This window comes from Hibiscus syriacus, unplaced genomic scaffold, assembly GCF_006381635.1.
Source record: "Hibiscus syriacus cultivar Baekdansim isolate YM2019G1 unplaced genomic scaffold, ASM638163v2 tig00110940_pilon, whole genome shotgun sequence".
NCBI lineage: Eukaryota > Viridiplantae > Streptophyta > Magnoliopsida > Malvales > Malvaceae > Hibiscus > Hibiscus syriacus.
Genome location: NW_024062923.1, coordinates 1,714,202 through 1,726,969, shown reverse-complemented (window position 1 = coordinate 1,726,969; position 12,768 = coordinate 1,714,202). Strand labels below are relative to the sequence as shown.

The 12,768-nt window shown below is 30.8% G+C and overlaps 2 protein-coding genes across 4 annotated transcripts; both read right to left on the bottom strand.

Moving 5' to 3' along the window:
* Nucleotides 1-1,306: 1,306 nt before the first annotated feature.
* Nucleotides 1,307-2,777, bottom strand: LOC120147476 (homeobox-leucine zipper protein HAT7-like). The gene is made up of 3 exons (XM_039160849.1): nt 2,567-2,777; nt 2,143-2,498; nt 1,307-1,773 (listed from the first exon to the last, which is right to left on the bottom strand). Exons 1-3 carry the CDS (start codon nt 2,685-2,687, stop codon nt 1,480-1,482), a joined length of 771 nt encoding a protein of 256 aa, XP_039016780.1. The 5' UTR covers nt 2,688-2,777; the 3' UTR covers nt 1,307-1,479.
* A 5,578-nt stretch (nt 2,778-8,355) lies between these two features.
* On the bottom strand, nt 8,356-10,835 carry LOC120147449 (binding partner of ACD11 1-like). Of its 3 annotated transcripts, XM_039160831.1 has the most exons (5): nt 10,550-10,835; nt 9,853-9,928; nt 9,117-9,230; nt 8,461-8,923; nt 8,356-8,382 (listed from the first exon to the last, which is right to left on the bottom strand). In XM_039160831.1, exons 1-4 carry the CDS (start codon nt 10,663-10,665, stop codon nt 8,474-8,476), a joined length of 756 nt encoding a protein of 251 aa, XP_039016762.1. In that variant the 5' UTR covers nt 10,666-10,835; the 3' UTR covers nt 8,356-8,382; nt 8,461-8,473. The 3 variants fall into 3 exon arrangements, with proteins under 3 accessions (XP_039016762.1, XP_039016761.1, XP_039016763.1); XM_039160830.1 differs by lacking the exon at nt 8,356-8,382 and having other exon boundaries at nt 8,404-8,923; XM_039160832.1 differs by lacking the exon at nt 8,356-8,382 and having other exon boundaries at nt 8,405-8,920.
* Nucleotides 10,836-12,768: the final 1,933 nt, after the last annotated feature.

Sequence of the window (12,768 nt, the reverse complement as noted above, 5' to 3'; positions counted from 1 at the left end):
TGTAACGAGAAAAGGATTAGATATAATTTTTTTATAAATAAAATACATGATAATTAAAAAAACAAGAATGGCTATTTATATTTTATTTCTTTCTCTTGAAATAAGTGCTCGAAATCTTCCACTTATTATTTAAATGTCATTTACTTTAATTATTTATAAAATAACATCAAAAAATTATGTATTGAATAATAATTTTTAATGTCACGCATACGAATGTGTACGACGCTAGTCCTATCTTACGAAAAGCAAATTTAACATGACATATTTTATCCACATGACACATGAAGGATGCATTGGAGGATCAAACTGAACAAAAAATTTTGAGAGAATGAAACGAGGCACACCATCTAAAAGGTGTAATTAATGTGACACGTCTTTATCCGCGTAACATAAAAATGATCAAATTAAACAAAAAAGTTTTTGAGAGAACATTGAATAAGATTTATCTAAAAAGAAAAAAAAAATACACTTGGTACGTGTAAAAGACGTGTTACATCCTCATACACGTAATGATACATACGTGTGGATTTCATCTTCAATCACTTAAAAGAGTATATGTTAAAGGGTTATAGTCAAGCACTTAAAGAGTATATTTTAACATTGATTAAATAAGTGTTTAAATATATCATTTTAATATACACTCGTTGAGCGTCAACACACGCGTCACCCTTATTGGTTAGTTTGTGTTTGTGTTCACATGTGGCCTAGAGGCATATCACCTGTATCTTTTCATTATTTTTACTTCTTCATTTTAGTATTTAACAATCCGTGTACTGCTTAAAATATACGGAAAGGTACTAAAGTTCTCTAGGAGACACGTCAACAAAACTGTAAAAACATACATAATCATTTGCGTCTTCTATAAGAAAATGCAATTTCGTAAATAATCATTTAAAAAGGTTTTTCATGTTAATTTTGTTTCTCAAGTAAGTTAACTGGTTTTAGGTTTAGATTGTAATGATAGTCTTCATCTACAAACAATCAATAACGATGTCAGCAAAGTTTCTTTCACAATTCCATGCATTTGTTTTTAGAAAAGGTTGATTGTGCAGCAATCCCATATGATATCCAAGCAACAACTATCATTAAAAAAGGCAGCACAAAGAGAGAATCAAATTTGTATTTCATGCCCCACGTTACATGCCAGACTTGGAAGCACATGTACCTTAAGTATTCTTTTTTCTATATTACCACTCGATCTCCAATTTGTACAAATCTATAAACAACATACATATAATACTTATGATATTATCAAGTTTTTTTCTTCAAATATTTATAACTTGCAAGTAATATTTTTATGCCCCTGTCTAAATATTCAAGAATATAATGAAACCTATTAAATTCATATACGAGTTCAATAAATAGCCAAAACAATAATGTAGAAATTAATGGAAATAAAAACTTATAATTTTCTTCTAAAACTTAGGTAAGCCAACCCCCAAGGGCATGGAGCGCTGGTACCAGTCGGAGAATTGGTTTTTAGTTCAATGGAAATTTGATTGATTGGTCAGCCCAAGGCCAGAAAACTTGCTGTTCATATACTCCATTCAACATATGGCAGGTCAGACTCGGATCTTCCTGAGCCACTCGGTCAAGTTTCAGGTCTAATGGTTGAGCCATGGTTGTGGCAGGCCTAATGGACGAAGCCCTCAATGTTGTTCTTGAGATATCTAAGTTCACATCACGGCTGTCTCCGCTTCCATTGCTACATGAACCCTCGTTTTCGTTCTTGATTCGGCTTTCATATGAATCTCTGTTCTTCAAAGACAATAACTACACCAACAAGAAAAAGAAAAATCAAACCCAGATTTAGATTGCGGTCATAGATGTAACAAATGATATTATAATTCGATTGCAGAGAATTAATTAATGTCATAGATGATTAAAAAACATCTGCAACTATGTCTACTTGCTGCTTTCTGACACTGGCACTTTAGATTTTTGATCAACTGATGTAGCAAAAACATTAAAATAAGGACTTTGATGAATTTGATGAACATTTTTTAATCTTAGAAATCAAAGAATTAAATGTCATAAATCACTCCTGATCAAAACACTAAATACGAATAACGATCGATGTTAAAGTTGATTAGGGCATATGAAGGTGAAGATCTTATTTAAGAACCCTATTAACTTAATTACCTCAGTGGTAAGTTTGATGTTCTGAGCTTTAAGGGCATGGTTGTCAGCTTTGATTGCTTCAAACTGCTTCTTCAACGCATCAAAATCTTTCTCCAGTTGCTTGTTCTTACATCTGGCTCTCCTATTTTGAAACCAGATCGCTATCTGTCTTGGTTTTAACCCTATTTCCTTAGCCAACTGCAATTTTCTGTCAGGATCAAGCTTGTTTCCCAGCTCAAAACTCTTTTCTAAAGCCCTCACTTGTTCCGTGTTGAGCCTCTTCTTCTTCTTCTCCCCGTGATGCGACCCATCGTTAGACAATTCATCATCTCCATTTCCATGGCCAATATGCAACACTTTCTCGAGCTTTCCAACACCTGAGGGAAAGACACATAAACACACACATATCGAAATCATAAAAAAAAAGATGGATCAAGAGACATACCATGGAAGAGTTGAGGAGGGGAAGAAAGGAAGGAATCGAGGGAATAAGGGGAAGGAAGATGGTCGCGGTTTTGATCTTGATGGAGGGTCTGAAACATGAAAGGATGAGGAGGGAAGGCCATTTCAATGGCGAAAACTCAATTCATTCATGCACTTGGAATCTGAAAGGGTTAAAGGAAGAGACAGTGGGGTATGAATTATATTGGACTTACTCTCTCATATGACAGATTATAAGAAGAAGACATTGGAGGGGCAGTAATGGGGTTCGGAGGGTCTGAAAAGCAATTTTTAGGGTAAAAATTAGAGACATGCAGAGTTAAAACCAGAGGCGTGGAATTTTTGTCTTCCTATATAAATTTTGGGAGGAGATACGTCACACAGTTTAAACTCCAAACACAATAATTTATCACTACAAACTTAGAATTATTTTCACTTGTGCAACAGATGCTACTCAATTATATGGTTTCACCCTAAATTTTGAGCATTGCCGATCAAAACAAATATTAAATAAAATATTTGTAAAAGTTATTTTAATGGATAATTATTAGTGATGATGTTGTGATAAGAGAATTTTATATAAATTTATTGATTTTTTTATTTTTATTTACGTGTATGCATGATTTTTAGATAATATTTTTTTATTTAAACATTATATAAAAATATGAAAAAGATTAAATTTTATTATAATAACATTAATTATATTTTAAAATAATATTATTTTAATAATTTTTAATCAAATTAGTGTTGAGTTATATGTCCTAAGCTGCCGTTTTGTGGCTACTTTGGTTTTGTCCATTGATGCTGTCAGAACTTAGATGTCTGAGGTTTGTTAGATGTCCTTGTAATCTTTTACTTGCCGGTTATATATACTTTTTTCCTTCCGTAATTTTATGGAGGTTTTTAATGAGACTAATAATTAAACTGGTTGCATTAATAATAAAATTACTTGTCAATAAAAAATAATAATAATCGAATTTAGTATCCGCATTAATTATATATCTATAGTAGATAGCAACTAGATTATTGAGGTATTAATATTTTTTTTTGATAATTCAAATTTTATTACCTAAAAGAGTGGTGTTCTACTACAAAAAACCAATCACCAACCTAAACCCATATGAACAAACTACTTACAAAATCAAATGATCGGTTAGACTATACCCCAAAAATTACAAAGATTAATATTAGCACTATCTAGTCTGTTAATATTTCTTTTCGTTAATTGAATACCTACAATCTCCTTAATAACTTTAAGAATCTCTTTAGTTGTTCTGGAGCAGCCTTGGAACATTCTTCGGTTTCTTTCCTCCCACAGGATATAGATATATGCACGCCAAGCTAGCTTCAAAATAGTTGTAAGAAGGGACTTACCTTACCAAGCACCACAAGCCCATGATAACATATCCCCCCATTGACAAAGTGGTACTCCTCAAACCGTGAAGGAGAAAAATGAATCCCATAATGAAACAACTAAGGGGAACTGTAAGAACAAGTGGTCCCTTGTCTCCAGTGCTTTGCTGCAGATAACATAATTACATCAGTTACAATCCCCATTCTTTGAAGTCTGTCCCTTGTTGAAAGTCTGTCCAAGAGAGTCATCCAAGCAATCATAGTATGTTTTGGAATATGTAGAGGAAACCAAATCAGTTTATGCCATGATACTTTTTCCCCTTTCACCCGTACCTCTTCCCAAATTTCACTGATCTGCTTAGCTCCGGATGAAAGGATAGGAAGAGCTTTTGTCTTCAATTTAATAATTTTGTTTAAGCACCAACTAACATTAGCTCCGCCTTTCAAATGCCAAAAGTCATTCTCCTTCAAAACATAGCTTTTAAGCCAAGCTACCCATAAAGGACCTTCACTCGCAAGGATATTTCTGATAAGATTCGTTAGACAAGCTTTGTTCCAGGATTTTATATTCTTCGATCCTAGCCTTCCTTCAGATTTCGATTGACAGATTTTCTCTCAGCTTACTCTGGCTCCAGCAACACCTTTATCAGCTTCTTTCTAGAAAAACCGTGAACAAAGTTGTTCAATCTTGTTGATGATAGATTGGGACAGAATTAGTTGCCTGCACTAATAGTTAGCAACACTGAACAAAACAGATCGGATTAGTTCAAGTATGCCTGAATAACTCAGTTTCTTTCCAGATATTAATATCATCTGAATCCTTGATATTTAGATTAGAAAGACGAATATTAAAATTCACAATTTCGATCAAAAATCAAAATTAATTTAATGTAATAAATGCTACATTTTCAATTACTTGAATCAATGAGAAAGATTTTATTGTGTTGGTGGACAAATGTAGTTCGACGTCTAGTTTATGATATTATAGTATGAGGAATAACTCGAAGATAATAGTCTATGTATATGATGTATCCATCTATCTTTTTTGGGTGGTTTTTTTATTTTATTGTTATCCCTATGTGATATATATGTTTCGTTATATATACTATTTTTTTACTTTTAAGTAGATGAAAAGTCACGTTCAAAACTTAAATCTTATAATTAGATCTTAATTTATATTGTCATTATTTGATTTTAATTGTATAATTAAAAATATATGACTATATGATTTTCAAGTGAGATAAAATTTAAATGAAAAAAATAATTTTTGAGGTTTGAAATGTTAATTCGATCAAATTAAAGATAATTATTTTACTAAAGCAATAATCTGACCCCCACCAAAAAATACAACAAATGTTTGTAACTTTTATCAAAACTCAAAGATCAATTGGCGTTATTTGATCAACCATTAAGATTCTTTTCCTTTCATGTTATGTTATTCTGATTTTCTTTAACTTTTTTTACTTCAAAATATATGTGTTTAATATTGTTAGAAATGAGCAATAGCCCGTTTGTTATAATATTTTTTGTTCAAGTAAGGAGGAATTACATTTTCGAAATAAAAATTCAAATTCAAATCTATATAATGTTGGACAATATGCGTATTAATTCTTGGTCACTTGACAAATTAATGGATCTTTGTTTGTTATGATAGTAATATGTTATACAAGACTATTAAGTTGCTAGCTAATTTATAGGCTCGTTATTATAATTTGTTCAAGAATGAAATATATAAGTATATACATTGTATTGGGCTATCAACTTGATTTTAATAATCAATATCATTTTATTAAAATTAGGTTTAATTCTATTTAGTTTTCACAAAATTTTAATTGTTCGATTGTTCTTTTCTCTGTATATTATCATCAATCATTGTCGATCATCACATTCGAGTGTAAACGGCCCCATTTCACATGGTATCAGAGCTTATTATTTCGTTCATTGTTGATACTATTGTTATTTCGTTCGTATGTTCATCGAGCAATTGTCTATTTTTATTATATTTTCTCCATCACTGATAAGTTTTATTCTTTACTGAGCTTTGTTTCTTCAATCATCGAGAGCCTTCTATCATCTTTATTATTACCGTTGTCGATGAATATATCATATCTCATATCTGAATCTAGTTTATCATAATCATATTCTTCATTCGTTGTTGATGTTCTTCTATTATCATTGGCCATTAAGTTGTTGATGATTTGGTTCTAAATTGGTCATTTTTATTGAATGTTGAACACTATTGTTAAAGAATTGTATTACTGAGTTAATGATTATGTTTGCTTCTTACATAAGTTACAGATAGAACTGGAGGCTTAACATTCAATTTTTAATGAAAGAAATCCTATGGGGAGAGTTAAGTATTTAATAACATCATATCTTATTATCCATATAATACTTAGCGATTAGCTTCAGATTACATTCAAAAGATTGAAGCCTAATTGTTACTCAATCAAACTCGTTTATATAGTTTATTAATTTCACTAATAATAAGCATGATAATTTCTTATATTAAGCATGTAACTAAACATATAATACCTAATTGATATATCATTATAAAAATTCAAAAATTAAATTTATATTTATGATTATTATGTATTCCAAACAGTATCTAGAATTATTAGACATATTTACATGATTGTTTCTTTTATAGATAAATTTATGAAAAAGGAAATGAGAGACAATTTGCCCCCGCATAAGGTTCCTCTTGTTCCATTGGTAGAACATTCAACTCATGGTTATACGAGTATAGTCCAAAACATATGTTGGATAATATGTGCCATTGATGGGGAAATCATATGTTGGCCTTTCACTCTTCAAATCTTAGATTCTTATCTAATTCTCAAGATTTTAGACACCCACCAAAGGCCGAGACCCTACTTCCCAACTCTTCTGTGTGTTGTGACTGTGGGGATATTTGAAGTTTTTTAGGTTCAATACATGAACTAATATCTTAAAGTAAATTGTTTTTCCCACTTCAATATTTTAATTATTTTCCACCAAATCAGAATCTAATGTTGTTATTTTTTTTTTCCATATTAGTCATTGTCGTTATCATTGCTATTAAAAAGAATTGACGCGACTCTTATTAAAATGTACCATAAGACGCCTCCAATCAAAAGTAAAAGGATTAAAGTGGGAAAATGAATATAGTTTTAAGATCAAAGCATGCATTAAGTAAAAATTTAAATAAAAATTTAAAAATTATTTTTGAATTATTCAATTTCTTAGAATTTCAATTTATAATTTTTGAAAATTATTTTTTTAAAATTTTCTACTAAATTTAGAAATTCAAATTCTAAAAATTTAAAAGTTCGAAATACTAATTTTTTTTAAAAAATATGTATAGTTTCTAAAAAAATAAGACGGCTAAAATAATAAAAAAATTAGTAAATGATTTATCAACACTAGATCAATAGATAGTCAACCTAGTCAACAATGGCCAAAAACATATTAATGTCAGTAAAAATCAAAGGGATAATTTTTAATATATTTAAGTATATATATATAGATTTATTTAAGGCTTGATACTTAATTCGGTCCCTAAACTATATACATTTTCTACTTTGATCATTTTTTTATTAGATTTACCACGTGACGCGTTCTAAGAGGCACCAGGAGTCCATCTTTTTAAATAATATTGGTAACCATAGGGATTAATATAGAAAAATAATAATAATGTTAGGTGCCCAAAAAGGTTGAAGGACCGAAGTGGAAAAAGCAATAGACTTCAAGGATCAATTCATGCATTAAGTTTTTTTATTATTTAATTTTTTTTCTCTTTAAAAGAATGAATCCTGCAATGTATTGCTCTATGGTCCACAATAAGAACTCCACGTGGTTTGGTTAGAAGTTTAGGGTGGATCCATGTAATAGTTTGTTGCCTTCACCCCCAATATTTATTAATAGACAAAAGGTCACCTTTACCCCTATAATAGACCCTTTTGCCTTATAAATATGAGAAATAAATAAAGAAAACACAATGAATCTTCTCCACGTGCATTCTTTTCCATGTGCCCTTTCCTTTCCTTTTCTTTTCATTTTCTTCATGGGTTTTCCTAACCAATTTACACAACTTTTTAAAGTGCAAATATGAAACTTTAGATGACTGAAAAGTCCACCATACATCCGGTGAACAATCTTCTTTGTTTGAAAACAAGTGAAATGGACAAACTAAATTAAGGTTTAGGTTGTAATTGAATCGAAATGAATTTATATGGGGAAAAGATTGAAATTTGATTAAAATTTACTTCAAAATCTTAAAGATTCATGGTTTCAGAATTTTGAGGTTTAAAGTTCAAGGAACAACTAAGTTTAGAATACAATATATTACCCAAATATCAATTTGTTATATATTTAGTTTGAATCAATTTGTATTCAATATGTTATATTTTAGACATAGCAAAATCCAGATTCCACACAAAATGTTTTACATGTTCTTTTTCAGACATGTTACAGTATTGCATGAATTTATGCATCAAATCAAATGACCGCTCAAAAATCTCGCATAATAAAAGACATATTGTTACTCTTATGCAAATAACGAACTTTACGCTTTTGTTCAAGTATTTTCATGGCTAACAAAATCGGCGGCAGCTTGAGCAGCACATTTCAACTTATCGGAAACCCAAAGCGCCCCCTTGGAGAAGTAGCTGCTATTGACTACAGCGTTAGCAGCAGCTACTGCAGTTCTCCCGGTAATAGACGCCGCCATTAGGGCTGCTGTCCCGGTAACTAATGCAACGGACTTGGTGATGTCCGAAACATGATACTTCTCATCCACATATTTTATGGTTTCCATGCTGGTGTTGATGTCTTCGGTAAGGCCGATTCTATTGCTAAGCTCAGCGACTTTGGCTGCTGCAATAGCTGAGAGCCGATAGGATTCGTCCAGCTCTTTGGCCTTCATAACGGCATCTTTGCCCATAACATATCCCTTCCTCATCATCGTTTTGACAACAGTTACAGCTTCTCCGGGCGTCGAAACAAATTGGTCCACACGAGTAACCTGTTGGGATGATTGATGATTACATTGATGAATTTATAGAGAGCAACTCGAACTACAAATTTGGTTTTGGTCATACAAATGCAGAAAATGTTCCCATGCTCTATTTTACTGCACAACAGCAAGCAAGACTGATGCAGAGCACAGGCACCACAATGATTCCAAACGTGTTGATAGTTCCTAGTTAATTCATACGTACCGTTGAGCCAGTATTGTCTCGAGGCATCCATGTCGAACCATCCAAAGGATATGCATCGTCTATGTACGATCCCCACCTTGATATGCATACAGACTGATCAACGATTGTAGCTCCCTGATACATCAAAATTGAGAGATTGCCTTCACAATGATTAAAAGGATGAAGTCGTGTTTGCAAGATTTCCATACCAAAATTCACGATTTCCTCAAAAAATCAATTAGATCAACATCTACATTCATAATTTCGACATGCTTATGTTATGTTTTGATATGGATTAGGATGCAAATATTTATCTTCTGTTATAAGTAACTATACATTCTATTTTACCGGTCATACATTTTTTTCGAGAAGCAAGAGCGCTTGCCTTTCGAGAAATACAAAGTGCAGTCGACCAACTCGGTATCATTATTACCAGTTTTCAGTTTATAGGCCAAAGTGACATGAAGCTGAGTTCCGTGATTAAAAAAGACCAGGTATGTGCTAAATCTCTTAAGCATGACTTAATGAAAGTACTAGGAGTCTAGAACCTATATATTTCACACACAAATTGAGGAAACTAGACGAATATACATCAAATGTGTTGCAGCCTTGCATGGAAACTGGATTATGGGTTAGATCAGTACTGATCATACTTCATACATTTGATGTACATAGGACGATATGGTTACATATGAAAACCAAAATGATGCTAGAGGAAAGAAAATGATCAAAAACAAAACTATGGATCAGAGCTTACACCGAGTAAAAGCGCAGTCTGCAGCGAATGTGGATCTTCAAATGTCACATATGCTGTACAAGCGTCATCCCCGCATCTGTTTGCGGTGAAAAGAGCATGAATTTGAAGAAATAACAGCTCAAAAAAGATCACTCAAAGCAGATATGACACAATTGCACGAGATTGACATAAACATACCAGAAACCACATCACTATTGGTATCAGAATCGACCCATACTGATCGATAGATTTAAAAGAATGATCAATTTATATGCTAAATGTTCATCCACTAACATCAAATCAAGGCGTTTCTTATAAAGATTGTTTTGTTCATAAACTAATCACATCTTGATTAGGGTAAGCTAAACTCTCATTAGTTCAAGAAATATGCCACAAGCAAGGAAACACGCACTTGTTGGTAAGCTATATTACTCATACATCTTTGAACAGTATCCAACAGGAAAACGTTTCAGACGAAAGAAAGTCTTGATTATGATTAGAACTCTACATGTTTACAAATCATGGGAATCATAGCCTCGATAATTCTACTCAAAGAGATTAATTTGCTTTCCATACATATAAGATTGAGATTTTGAATTATCCAACACAAGGAATCATTTCAGACAAAAGGACTTCATAGCTTTTAACTTTTTGCCGTCCTCGAAGAACCAATAAATTCTGAACAAAATCATGAAAGATATAGCAAAAGTGTACCTACCTGATAATTACAACCTGCTGGATTGAACCACAATAGGCGAAAAAGTCAACAACATCCTTCTCCGTAGCTTTTGGAGATAAGCTTGTAATTTCAGCAGTGTAGCCGCCGTGGTACATTATCTTGAGCAAGGCTTCTTCTTCAATGAGATAAAAGCCAACTGATGATTCAGATAACAGCCATTGTTCATACTCGACGCTTTGCAATTTCCATGGAAAAGGTCATTTTCTTTCTCTGGGGAGAGAGATAAGATAAGGGTAATGTAGAAAGGAGAGAATAGGCTTTAGAATTATCTAGGGGGTCGTTAGTTATGAGACGAAAGAATATATTTTCACTAAACTATTTGGGGTGGTTCTATTTTAATCACCAAACTATGAATAAATTTTATTAATTAAATCATTTAACTATTAAATAATATTAATTAAGTCATTGTAATCAACGAAAATATTGATATTGCAATTAATTAAATTTATATATAATAATATATTTGGTTCTTATTTTTTATAAATTTTATTAATTTAATAATAATTTTAATTCAATTCAATAAATTTAGTCATCCGACCAGATGATGATAGATGTATCATTTGATTCCCTAATTTTTACAATCAGGCGGTTACAAGTGGGAGCAAAAGGATCAAATTTAGGAAAGTTAAAATTCAAAAGTACTATCTATTGAGACAAATTCATCATTTAATTAAAGGTTGATAATATATTTTATTAAAGATTATTTTATTGCTATCAATAAACCAGATGATATGATATCATAAAATCTAAAACAATATTTAAATTTATCTATAATAATATATTATTATCTAATTCATAAAATAAATATGCATCTATAATACATAACGTGTTCACCTTAAAATTATAAAATTGCAGCAACCTTTTTGTTTAATTATTGATAAACTGTCATTTTGTTAACATCCAAAAAATTTAAAATAAAAACCATCAAAAAGTGTAAAAGCCCAATAAAAGTAGAAATGGGAAGACAAGTCCGAGGACCTAAAATTTCTAGGGAGCTTTTGGGCTGACTTTTGTTGTGTTTAGTTCATTTCATTAATTTTCATTCCTTGAGATATAAACCCAATTGCTTAAAAAGACTTTGCCTTTATTTTATTTTATATTTTTATTATTTCTTCTTCTTCTTTGATCATTGCCCCCACATGCATGCAATTGTGACCTAAAACTCCAACTTAATTTTCTTCTTCTTTACTACTACAGAAAAATATTCAAAATTTAAATTTCTTGAAAACCATTAAAAATTATATATTAATATGACCTTTTCAAATTATTATTTATTAAAACTTTAATTTTTTTAATTCAATTATAAAATTATACAAATATTAATAAATGAATTTATAATTAAATTTAATAAGATAATTCTTTTTTATACATGTGAAGTTCAAATTGAGGTAATGTGTTTATCATACCAGTTGAGAATGATTTTTTTTCCTATATAATTATTTTTTTTCATCAAACAAATAGTTAAAATTTTTAATTTTCTAAAAATTAATTTATATGAATAAAATATTTATATTCAATTTATAAATAAAATATAAACTATGATGATTCGATTGAAAAATATAAACAAAGCGATAAATCTTAAAATTGTATATGAACTTTAGTAAATTTGTTTAAATTTTATTCATTAACTTTTGATTAGGTTAAATTTGTTTTTCTATAATTTTATTCATTTTGGTTAAATTTTCACAAACAACTAGGGATGGGCATGAGACCCATACCCTATGAGTTCCCGACCCGATCAGATCGGATCAATTTTTAAAAAAAAAAAAAAAAGTTCGGGTTCGGGTCGGAGTCAAGCTTAGGGTTAAAAGACCCTACCCGACCCGACACAGGTACTTAATGTAATATTTTATTTATTTATTTATTTATATTTTTTTTACTTTCCCTTTATAATCTTATCTCCCCCGATTCAAGATTGTATGTGTAGAATTGTCTGAAACTCTTACCCTAATTCTTTTTCTCACAAATTCTTACCCATTTCCTACTCAAGATTAAATCTTACAACTTGTTATTCATTCTCAACCATAAAAAAACTCATTCTTTTTCACACTTTCATCGATTCTTCTTCTAGGGTAAATACCCAGTAATCGACAACAAACCAACCAAAATTTAAAAGTAGAACTTCAATTTTTAGTAAGGTAAGTACTTCTTTTCATGATTTTTGGCTTTGTTGATTTTGTTTTGATTTAAATATATAT

Bases quoted from the DNA above. Each gene is read 5' to 3' on its own strand.
- LOC120147476 (XM_039160849.1), bottom strand. From the start codon at position 2,687: ATGGCCTTCCCTCCTCATCCTTTCATGTTTCAGACCCTCCATCAAGAT. The intron at 2,499-2,566 runs GTATGTCTCTTG...TCTTTCCCTCAG, and splicing joins CCCTCCTCAACTCTTCCATG to GTGTTGGAAAGCTCGAGAAA. The intron at 1,774-2,142 runs GTAATTAAGTTA...TTGTTGGTGTAG, and splicing joins ACATCAAACTTACCACTGAG to TTATTGTCTTTGAAGAACAG.
- LOC120147449 (XM_039160831.1), bottom strand. From the start codon at position 10,665: ATGTACCACGGCGGCTACACTGCTGAAATTACAAGCTTATCTCCAAAA. The intron at 9,929-10,549 runs GTAGGTACACTT...CACCGCAAACAG, and splicing joins CAGCAGGTTGTAATTATCAG to ATGCGGGGATGACGCTTGTA. The intron at 9,231-9,852 runs GTAAGCTCTGAT...TTGATGTATCAG, and splicing joins AGACTGCGCTTTTACTCGGT to GGAGCTACAATCGTTGATCA.